The sequence below is a fragment of the Delphinapterus leucas genome, chromosome 13 (assembly GCF_059928025.1).
Source record: "Delphinapterus leucas isolate spDelLeu-1000000601 "Yukka" chromosome 13, BTC_Dleu_Yukka2, whole genome shotgun sequence".
Lineage (NCBI taxonomy): Eukaryota > Metazoa > Chordata > Mammalia > Artiodactyla > Monodontidae > Delphinapterus > Delphinapterus leucas.
The window spans coordinates 33,924,806-33,937,030 of record NC_143141.1 but is presented as its reverse complement, the minus strand read 5'-3'; the positions used below and the strand labels follow the sequence as shown (position 1 = coordinate 33,937,030).

Genomic DNA, 12,225 nt, shown 5'->3' with positions numbered 1-12,225 from the left:
GAAGGTCTTTACTCTGGGACTCCAACACCCCACCGGGAACCTCTCTAGAAATATTATTCAGTTTCTATACAATATAATTCTCGGCTTTTAATCTGAGAAAATCTAGAGAAAGATAATTCTCAACTCAGCACACGATTCCCCACAGAAAAAGCCTTCAGCTAGTATATGTAAGTTCTAAAGGGCAGATATTTTTGCTGTTTGTTCAGTGATGTATCCTAAGTACCTGGATCACAGTGCTTGGTACATAAGCACTGAATTTTAATTCCTCCTTTCATTTTGGGCCCCAGGACATTGCTTTCTTGGTGGTTCAGATACATGTTTAAAAGGATTATTGTTAAATTTTGTCCAGCACTTCTATGTGTTTTGAGTAGAACACTTTCTAAGTCAACTAGTCTCTCATAAATAGAAGTCTTTTAAAATAATAATTGCACAAAAAATATGTTGATATTTCAGGTTGATTGTTTTTATTCTTAGCAAAAGGTGGTATTTCCAGGCTTTTAAAGTTAAAATTTTCTTATTTATTATAAACATTATGGAAACTTATTTTTCTCATTAATTTCTGTGTGTCATTTATTCTGTATAATCTTATTTAGAAATCTTTATCTAAAAATGGGAAAAACATTCTAGAAGCTGATGGTTATGTGGGCACTGAAAACTATCTGTTTTGATATATTTTTAAGGTATGGGGTTTTTTTTAGCTTAGATTTTAAGAACTGAAAACACTGCATTGATGAGTTAAATATTTTAAATCCAGTAGAATAACCTCTAATAAAATGTGGAATTATATTACAGGCTGAAGCTGAGAAAGACCCAGAACTAGGGAAAAAAAGGTATGTTGCTTTAAGTTTGCTAACAGTTTTTGTAGTACGTAGTTAATTACTGAATATTATTTCTGTATTTTATGGTAGTTGTTCACTAGTAACAAAAAGTTTGTATCTTTTATGAGTGTTATGAGGGTGTTTTTTGTTTGGGGGTTTTTGGAGGGCTCTGTTTGACCTAGGGGCTTTTTTTGTTATTATTTTTGGTCTCTTTCAGATATTTACAGATTTTTTTTTTTTAGGAGAAGTGAATGTGTACACACAGTTTGAATTAAATATATAAATTTGCCTTCTTTATGAAATGTTTTGCTAAGACTCTTGAACAGCTCAACTCTGTTATCAGTATTATATTCTTGTTAGATTTTTCTATTCCAAAATAGGCACAGTAGTAAATTTTAAGTTTGTATAATCCTTTTAAATTTTCATTGAGTTTTTAAAACCGGAAAGATAATATTTAGTGTGTATTTTGGTATAAAACAAAACAATATGTACACTGCTTTATATTTTCAGAGGTTGAAAGGTTGTTCTTCAGAGTCTATACAAACTGGTAACTCACAACTTTTTTTGACCACATATAGTATATCCTGTTCGTAGTGACTTCCTCATCCTGATGAATACCACACTTATCACCACCCTTGTCCCATCAATGAATAACCTCCCTTTTACTGTTCTTCATTGGGATTCACTGATAGAGAATTCTTTCTCTCTTTCTTACTAAGTGGTTTACCCTTATTTCTTAGTCAGTGTAGTAAGAGCTTATCAGTTTGAAAGAGGAGTTTGAGTGTTTAAATATGGAAAGTTTATTTTATTTGATACACTGCCTAATTATAAGATGCCTGAAAAACAGGATGTCTTATAGATTTTTCTTCTCAGTAATTAATTTTTATAAAATGAGACTTTTAAATGATAAAGATGATTATGAGTATATTAAAATATATCGGTAACTTTAAGCAATAGGTTGGCTATATGTATCCACACAGACTTTTTTAAGTTGCACATCAGCATACCAATTATATTTACATGCCTAAGAAGTAATAACCAACAGCAAGCAGTGTTTGCTACAAAAGCCCGCAAAGGGCTGAATAAGTAACAATGCTGCATGTAGTAGTATAGATAGACCTGCAGTTTGGCTATAGTAACTCTGGCTGGTAATTAAGTAGGCTCTTCCAAAAATCCATTTTATATATTTCATTTGACAGTTTCTTCCACGTCCAAAAGAATAGCTATTGTGTGCGTTTGGTCATTTTCTCTTTCATTGTTTTCACTTATCTTTTAAAATCAGATATGTCTTAATGAATTTACAAATAGTTGTCTAATCTTATTAATTTTTAAAGTTCTAGCACTAATAATTTCTTAATTCCCACTTTGCAGTTTTTTTCTGACTTGTATGACATTAGAGAAAAAAGACATGGGATGTGGCTGAATACTTCACATTTCTTTATTGGAGTAAGCTGATCCTGAGAAAATACTGGTCCTTGTTTCTTTTTTTTTTTTTTTTTTTTTTTTTTTAAGCACTTGTGGATGCTAATTCGTTAACATGATCCTCTTGTTTATAGTTAATGTAGAGTATTTGTTTCCTTTTTAAAAGAAATCTCACATGGATATATTAATAATTTAATAAAATTCTACATTTTCCCTGTTTTAACCAACCCCCATGTGAACATTATTTATTTATCATATGATTAAGGCTCCAAATAAGGGTGCAAGAGGAAATGTTCACCAGTTCATTAATAATGTTGGGCAGTACTCAGTGGCCCTCTGAAATAAATACTGATCTTCAGTGTTATGTCTCAGTCTAAAGTTTCTCAGAAAGTGTATGGTATGGTGTTAACCTTTGTTCTCACGGCCAGCTTTTACTATATACCTTCTCTGAAGATTTTGAAACCCTGGTTTTATGGAGGGATGGGGTAGGACGGGGGAGTGGGAAATTAGATACCCCTATCCTGAACCCAGCCTTCCTGGAATCCTTTTTTGGTCCAGTTTCCAGAATATGATTTTGTTTTCTTTGTTCTTTTAAAAGACTTTTTTTTATACTCTGGTGTTAATAATTTCATTTATTTGACATCTCAAACTGACTTTCCAAGCTAACTTGACGAACACTGAAGGTTTTTAGCATATCAGCCAGAAAACTAGGTACTAATTTTTGGAAAATAAATCCTATGAAGAAAGCACTATAATTTTAAAAGACTGGCACACAAGAACAAATATGGAATTAAGCCATTTTCCTAAGTAGGTTCATGCTGTCTGTTTCAAGTGTGAAACTGCATAGCGATTCATTTTATATAAAAGATAACAGCTTTTTAAATTTACTGACAAACTTTAAATGTGGTAAAGGGGGAGGACTTGCTATGTCCTAGAGCCAGGAATCAAAATCTCCATTGTTCTCCTTCTAAAGCCCAGTAAATTGGTGTTTTTGTATAGCTCTAGTTTTTAAAGCCTTTAGGGTTAATATGCAGTTCTGTACTGAGGCAGGAGTTTGAATTTAATGTTCATTATTGGAAATGAGTCTTGTAACTTAAAAATGAAAGCTTATTTCTTGAGAAATAATATTTACATAACTGCTTTAACTGAATATTACAACTTTTTCTTTGTCATACTTGTGCTTGGCAGCAAGTTGTTGTTTTTTTTTTTTACTTTTCCTAAGAATTTGGAACACCAAAAATCAGCCATTGGTTTTTTTTGTTTGTTTGTTTGTTTGTTTGCGGTACGTGGTCCTCTCACTGTCGTGGCCTCTCCCGTTGTGGAGCACAGGCTCCGGACGCGCAGGCCCAGCGGCCATGGCTCATGGGCCCAGCCGCTCCGCGGCATGTGGGATCTTCCTGGACCGGGGCACGAACTCGTGTCCCCTGCATTGGCAGGCGGACCCTCAACCACTGTGCCACCAGGGAAGCCCCATTGGTATTTTTTAATATAAGGGATGTGAATCATTTCAAATACAAACCTTTAAACCCTTTCAGCATACAAAGGATAGCTTATACAGTTGAATAGAATATTATTTGATAAAGGTCTATGGTTACTGACTCTTTAACTTAAATAAATTCCTCAAACTCTTTGCCTTAATGGCTTTTCTTTAAGAGGTGTTTCTCTGATCTCTTAGAAAAGTTTTCTCCTCTGGAAGTTTAAACTTACCATCATTGGAGGAGGGAGGAATAGTTTATTGGCTCATATGATTAGACCCTGATGTGGTAGCACTTTTTCCAAACTTCTGAAATATTATTAATGTCTCAGGACACGGACACCATCTTGCAGTAACTAAAGAGTATATAGCCACCCTTTGAGAAGCATATCAAAAGGGATGTCTCATCCCCTCCTTCCTTGAAGAGTAGGAGGAAAAAGTCAACACTGAGATATTGATATGGCAGGATCACTTTCTGGAGTCTTTTCCCAAGCTGTACCTTCTAATGTAATTAAGCAGATGTATTTGTTAAACATTATTGTGTTGACAGCGTGCTGGATGTGTCTTCAGAAGCTAATTACTTCCTTATTACTATTCAGGATAATCTCTTATCTATGGAGCATTAATATAAAAACCGTTTATTCTGTCTCAGTGAAAATAGTTGTATCACACACTTTTATTTTTATGTTGGATTTGGGAGGACCTTGATGAATTAGATCAGTTGCATGTATTTGCCATGTATTTCCTCCATTTCTTCTAAATAATTTTACTTAAAATTTTAAGCTATGTATCAGAATCTTAAATTAGTCTCTGTAACTGGAAGGATTTCTTTTAACAAATTTCTTCTTGTGATATAGCCAAAGGCACATACTTTATAATAAGAATACATGTTTATGTTAAGGTGATTGTATCAGCTTTGCCTCTAACTTTAAATCTCCAACAGAGTATTTAAAAGATATTTCCAAAGAAAGTTTTCTTTTAAGTATTACTAATAAATACAGTTCTTGGGAAATTGAAAACAAATCTGTTTCACATCCAAAAGAAAGAGGTGACGTGGTTAAGATAACTGTGGCCTATCAGTTTCTGTTCCTTTTAGGTAAGGCTCACTTATAAAATTGTAAATTTTAATGCATGGGTCATTAGTTTCGCGAACCATAAACATACTTTATTATTTCAGTTACCACTGTTGGGGAGATAGGACCTAATAATAATTTGAGATGTCTCAAATTCACATTCAGCCTTCTGGTCTCAGGGGCAAACTTGCCACAGAAGGAAAAAAAAATGGTTATAACTTATATGAGTAAAATGATTGTATCAGTGGTCATAATATTGCCATAATTTCCTTTGAACTAAAAAGAAATCTTTAGTGCAATGGAGGATCTTTTTAAAATTTTATGTTATTTGTATATTTACATCAGAACTTCTTAACCATTATAATGCTGATTGACTGGATTTCCCAATGCTTATTGCTCTTGTATCAGGAAGTCTTAACAATTAGCATCGACAGGACTGTTTATGATGGTTGAATTCTCATCGTAGTTTGATATTTGTTTGTGTCCTTTTTGTTTTTAAATACTTTTAGCCCTGACTTGAAAAACCGTCCAGTTGATGAAAGTGAGGTGCAAAGAGCAGCTGACAGTCCCTCTGTTAAACCTAGTGAAGTTGAAGAAGAATCTATTCCCAGCATTCAAATAGAAGCTTTTATACAACAGGAAGAGCCTTGTGAGGAAGAACCAGAAAAAGCACTATGTGTCTCTGACTTTGCTATTGAAACATTTGAAGTTGAAACTCAGGGAGAGGAGGTCAAAGTGGAAATTCCTCTTGTAGCATCCACTCCAGCCAGTATTGACTTATTCACTGAAAATGGAGAGCAGTCTGTTTTAAATCAGCAGGTGTATACCAGTGACTTTGAGAAGGAAGAGGCAGAAACTATTAACCCTGAAGCAGAATTGTCATCATCTGATAGTGCATTTATAGAAGAAAGGAACATCAAAGGAATTCTAGAAGACTCTCCATCTGAAGCAGAAGATTTCTTTTCTAAGATTACACAGTCTATGATAGAAGCTGTAGCTGAAGTAGACAAACATGAAACTGTTTCAGAAATAGTACCATCTACTTGTGTTGTGGCCTTAGTACCTGGAATTTCCACTGGGGATGAGCAGGCAGTGAGCACAAAGGGAATTTCTGCAAAAAGTAATATGGATGAAAAGGAGGAGAATGAATTAAATACCAAGGAAACCAGAATGGATCTGCAAATACGAATAGAGAAGGCTGAAAAGAATGATGATAAGATGGTTGCAGAGAAGTTGGAAAAGATTGTGGCTGCAATGAAAGAAAAGCCTGCAGAAAACTCAGTGACCAAGGCATGCCCAAATAAAGGAGTGGTTCAGGCCAATAAGTCTGATGAAACTAGTAAAATTAGTATGCTTCCTGCATCAAATGCATCTAGCAGTAAATCAAGCATCAAGGCTGGTATGGTCTCTTCTCTAAAGGCAAAAGCTACAGCTTCAAAATCTGAAAACCAGAAAAGTTTTCTAAAATCTGTACTCAGAGATCAAATAAATGCTGAAAAGAAACTTTCAGCCAAGGAATTGGGTCTCCTTAAACCTACAAGTGCCAGATCAGGCTTGGCTGAAAACAGCAGTAAATTGAAACCCACTCAGAGCAGTGTTACCAGAGGAGGCAGTGGAAGGATCTCAGCCCTGCAAGGCAAAGATTCTAAACTGGATTACAGGGATATTACAAAACAGTCTCAGGAAACAGAGGCTAAACCTTCTGCCATGAAACGGGATGACAGCAACAATAAGGTGAGGAGGGTAGGAAGAATGTTCAGAGAATCTATGAAGTGATTATCTCTGTTGTAGCTAAGGAGTAGGAGATGTAATCTTGTTTTATGCTTTCATCTCCTCACTCCCTTTGCCCCCAAGCTCCCTTTTCCCTTTCTTAAATGACTCCATTGATTTAAGCCAGTAGACACTTAGAATAATAAGCTCAAGTCTGTAATTTATTAACAGGTGTGAAAGCATTATTTGGATAAAGTGTGGTCAGAAATAAAACTTTGTATTTAAAAAAAAAAAATTCTGCATTGAATCTCCTGAGGTGATTTAGCACTCTGCTCCTGAAGTGGGAAACAGTTTTCTCTTTTAAATTGAAGCTCCCTTTATCAGCTTACTGATGGCCCAACTTAGACAGTAAAACTGAATTTAACTACAACTTATGGAGATGATGCCTGTACTGTTAAATGATTGTTGACTTAGCTTGGTATACCTGTTAAATATTTGCATAATTGAATGTGTTTGGGTAATATTTGCTGTTTGAATTCTTTTTGTGTTTTAAAGAACATTAATAACCTAGTTGTAAATTCTGTTTTTCTGTATTTCTTATTTAATATTTCAGACTTTGACTGGGCAAAACACTAAGACTTCTAAAAGCACCACTGGTAGAAGTTCCAAACCCAAAGAGGTAAGAAACAATCTACTAACACAGACCCATCTATTCCATCATTCCATAAAAGAGTTCGTCCACCTTGTAACTTGTGTCTCTCCTGTAATAATTAGTTTGATATAGAGCAAGGGACAGGAATGAGATAGTATATTTTTGACCCCACCACCAGTTCGTTTTCTGACCTTGAGCTAGGCTAAATAGATTGTTCTTGGTGTGGGGCAAAAAGTTACACAGGGATGGAAAGGGGATTGTAGTAGGAAGACACGTCCAGTCTCACATCAGTAGGAATGGGTTGTAACACAGAATAAAATCATCTATGTAAAGGAGGTTGACATTTGACTTGAGTCCTCTCCATTTTGTTATCCTTTTGGTATGGCTCAATTTATCCTAACGAGACGGGCTTTAAGATTTACTTGCTTGGTACTGACTTCTACTGCCAAATAAACATGTTACAATATATTTGGCTGTTTGGTATTTTAGATTTCTGTTATTTGTAGAATATTTTTTCAGTTATTTTACTTTTTTCCCCTGGTAGGGCATAAATTTGGGTCTATTTTATTAGGGCAAGGAGAAATGTTAGTAGTTTAAGAAGCAGAAGTAAGGATTATGGTTCTTCCATGGCTTAATAAATTGATAGTACAGTTGCTTACAGATTCCCCCTCCTGCCCTAAATTTACTGGGTATGTATTGTAATGCCATTATTATATTTACTAGTAATTGACCATTGATAGTGTACTAAATGTGTAGGAGGCCTGCCAGGAATTTATTTTCTTTAGTAATTGGCACCATTTTTCAAATTACAGATACTAATTTTTTTCCAAGTGCAGTCATATTTGTCATTAAGTCTTAGTAATAAATTTTCCATATAACTTTCTCAAAATATAAATCTTATATAGGCATACCTCAGAGATACTACAAGTTCTGTTCCAGACCAGAATAGTAAAGTAAATATCTCAATAAAAGTGAGTCACACATATTTTTTGGTTTCCCAGTACATGTAAAAGTTATGTTTATACTATACTGCACTCTATTAAGTGTACAGTAGCATTGTGTCTTTTAAAAAATGTGCATCCCTTAATTAAGTACCTTATTGCTAAAAAGTGCTAACCATCTTCTGAGTCTTCAGTGAATCATAATCTTTTTGCAGTAGTAACATCAAAGGTCACTGACCAGAGATCACCATAACAAATATAATAATAATGAAGAAGTTTGCATATTGTGAGAATTACTGAAATGTGACACAGAGACATGAAGTTAGCAAGTGCTGTTGGAAAAATGGCGCCATTAGACTTATCACAGGGTTTCCACAAATCTTCAATTTGTAAAAAGTATCTGCAAAGTACAATAAAGCAAAGTGCAATAAAGCAAAATGTGCCTGTATCTTAGTATTACACATCTTAAAATATGTATATAAATTGATTGATGGAACAATCTAGTTAGCTATTAACTTTCTAGTTGCATTTGAGGTGCTTTTAGTAGTCCATGAAGTCTCCAAAACACTTGCTAGATATCATTTAACGTATGGAATAGTAAATTCTTTATATTATATTAATTGTTTGATAAATGCTCTTAATGTAGTATTTTTGTACATCATATTTCCAATTCGCACATCATTTAGGAAATAATTGTAATCTTACTGAAATTAAGTAAAGGTGGAATTAGATTGATATTGTTAGGATTTTACCTTTGGCATTGTTTACTCTTTGGATTTGTTTGTGGGGCTTTGAAAAATAACTAATTTCAGCTTTTGGAAACATCTCTATACTGAAATTCTCACAAATGATAGGTATGTCATGCACATTTATTGAGACTGTATGGAATCTAGCCAGTTATCAGTAGTTGTTCACAATTCTGTGAGTTTTTTTACCTTTCCAACAGGAACCCTTATTTCCATTTAATTTGGATGAATTTGTTACTGTGGATGAAGTTATAGAAGAAGTGAATCCTTTTCAAGCCAAGCAGAATCCACTGAAGGGAAAAAGGAAAGAAGCTCTCAAAAATACCCCTTCCTCTGAACTTAACTTGAAGAAGAAGAAGGGGAAAATCTCTGCTTCTCGTGTTGTTGAGGGAGAATTATCTTTTGTAACATTGGATGAGATTGGGGAAGAAGAAGATGCAGCTGCACATATAGCACAAGCTCTAGTCACTGTGGATGAAGTAATTGATGAAGAAGAAATAAATATGGAAGAAATGGTAAAAAATTCAAATTCACTTCTTACATTAGATGAGTTAATTGATCAAGATGATTGCATTTCCCACAGTGAACCTAAAGATGTTACTGTACTGTCAGTGGCTGAAGAACAAGATCTTCTCAAACAGGAACGCTTGGTAACTGTGGATGAAATTGGAGAAGTGGAAGAGCTACCTTTAAGTGAGTCAGCAGACATAAGTTTTGCTGCTTTAAATACTAAAGGAGATGAGGAAAATACTGGAAGGGATTCCATTGGGTTCATTTCTTCTCACATGCCTGAAGACCCTTCTGCTTTAGTTACTGTAGATGAAATACAGGATGACAGCAGTGATCTGCATTTAGTGACATTAGATGAAGTAACTGAAGAGGATGAAGACTCTCTGGCAGATTTTAACAACCTTAAAGAAGAGCTTAATTTTGTTACTGTTGATGAAGTTGGAGAGGAGGAAGATGGAGACAATGATTTAAAAGTTGAATTAACACAAAGCAAACATGACCATCCCACCGATAAAAGAGGGGATAGAAGAAAGAGAGCTATGGACACAAAGAAGACAAAACTTGAAGCTTTGTCCCAAGTGGGTCCAGTAAATGAGAATGTTATGGAAGAAGATCTGAAAACCATGATTGAAAGACACTTAGCAGGTAGATACTCAGAAGTGGTAGCTTTTGCTTTATGAGGGGACTACATTTAAAATTTGTTTAAATATATGTTACAGCATTACCAATAATTTCACTGTGTATTCACATAAGAAGCCAACAGATAGTTATGGCCAAGTGATACTTTCCAAAGAAGTATGTTCAAGTTTCACAAATTTCTCTTAGTTCAGACCCTACCCCAAGTTACTGTATCTCAAGAAAAGATAACAAAGCCAGAAAGCAAACTAGAATACCCAGATTAGAATTGGAATGAAAATGATATGTTTGTATTATTGAGAAAATACAGCTTTTGATAAGTAGAAGGCTGTTTATACCAGCCTGCCTTCTAGTTTTTGCTTAGACTTAGGATTTGGGAAAATTTGTGAAGGTACCATTTCACTTTTAAGTAATATTTTGATGGTATAGAATAATAGGTCAGCTCACTTTCAGTACTTTAGGGAGATCAAAATAATTTCAAATACAAAAATCTTGAAAGATTTAACCAAACTAAGAATAAAAAATACTAGCAAGGTCCCACAGTCTTGAACAAAATAGAAAAATGTGTGTAGGCTCCTTGAGAAAAGCAGGTGGGAAGGTGGAGTTTTGATCAGGATACGTGGGAAAATAAAAGGAGAATGCTTAGACTAGTGCTGAATTTTTAAAAACAGAATTCTTCTATTTTATATTAGAAATAGGTTTCCTTCCCAAATTTGAGTAATATCTATCTTGTTTGCAAAAAAGGTGTTAAAGTTGTTATTCAGAGTTAAAAGCAATTTAAACACTGTTACTGTAGCAATAAATTAGACTTTCTCTTTAAAGCTAAAGTGCCAGCCAAGAGAGTTAGAATTGGGAAAACGCCACCATCAGAAAAAGCTGTTACGGCAGAACCAGCAAAAGATGAAGAGGCCTTCCAAATTAGTGAAGGTAAAGCAGGATCGACAGAAGTGGGGGAGAGAGTAACACAATATGAGGAGGTGGTTAAAGTTCCAAAGATCTACTGTCTAAGAAGAAAAGTAGAAAAAGAGTCAACAGAGCAGGGATGGGAGTTGAGGGAGTGAGGGAAGGCAGCCCATTAATGATTAGATCTGGATAAAGATTTTTATCTTTGCAATTATAGAGATAATGGAACATAATGGAATGGGATAATAGAGAATAATATGTGATCCTGTTATAATAGAATGTGACAAATTTTCGTGGAAATGATCTACGAAAGGTTATTCTGACCATGTTGCAGCATCAAGTAAAAATTATTTATTAACTAGCTTTAATTTGTGTACTAGGTCCCTTGCTTTGTGGATGCTGCCAAGCAGGCAGCCATGAATTAAATAAGATGTCTTAATAACATTAATACAATTTATGTTGAAAGAAATAGGGAACAGTGTCTAGAATACTCCAGTTACTTAACAAGTATTTGTCATTGTGTCCATATATTCATAGCAAAATCCTAAATCCCTAGTACCATTCTCCTTGAAAACAGCACCCTCATTGCCCTCCTGCTTTTGTATGCTATGTTCTCTAAGGAAAAACTACCACCTGTGATTCAGTGGAATCTCATTGACCTAGCTCTCAGCTGGGTCCTCAGTGCTGCTCCACAGTTTATTTAGGCCTCCTTCCTTTCCCATTTCCTAACCAGGTGTAATAAAAACCTAAAACCCTTCTGCTTGTTGTCATACTGGATTAAGTTTTTTTCTTCTTAATTTAGTCTTATTTGACTTCTCTGCATCATTTGTTACTGTTGATTATGCACTCTTTCTTGATGCTCTCTCCCTTGGCTAAGTGGGTACTCCTCCTTTGTTTATTGTTCTCCATTAACCTCTCCTTGATACCAAGCCATAGTCAATGGTTTTACTAACTGACAAATGCTTCCAGCATAATTTCATGAGGGCTTTCCCCCCTCGGGATTTCTGTTGTGATAGGGCAACTTCAGCTACCAGTTTGCTTAGAACTGCCTCATCTCAACAGAAGAATAGAAAAAGAATCATTTCTTTACTGCTTTTGTAACCATTTATTTTCATTAATAGACAATATATTTGATGAAAGAATCTAACTTAAGAAAAAGTCATTTTTTAAATAATTTTAAACTTAAAATATTTGTTTTAATCTCTTAAATGATTATGTAATTATATATAATATGTATTATTGTTGTTATTAGATAAAGGTGCCTTTGGCCTGGTAGCAGCAAATGTGTTTGAGAAAGTATTACTCTGTTGAGGGTTGTAGCAAGACACTGGAGGCTGTTT

The 12,225-nt window shown here is 34.7% G+C and overlaps 1 protein-coding gene across 10 annotated transcripts in view; it reads left to right on the top strand.

The window, feature by feature from the left end:
- Positions 1-12,225, top strand: part of ZNF638 (zinc finger protein 638) — an 83,672-nt gene that overhangs the window by 67,627 nt on the left and 3,820 nt on the right. For 9 of the 10 annotated variants that reach the window (XM_022561314.3, XM_022561316.3, XM_089923027.1 and 6 more), the window contains 5 exons: positions 793-830; positions 5,297-6,521; positions 7,111-7,176; positions 9,037-9,991; positions 10,805-10,909. In XM_022561314.3, the coding sequence (XP_022417022.1) occupies positions 793-830; positions 5,297-6,521; positions 7,111-7,176; positions 9,037-9,991; positions 10,805-10,909 (2,389 nt within the window). The remainder of the gene's footprint in view (positions 1-792; positions 831-5,296; positions 6,522-7,110; positions 7,177-9,036; positions 9,992-10,804; positions 10,910-12,225) is intronic. The other variant, XM_089923026.1, reaches the window with a different exon arrangement.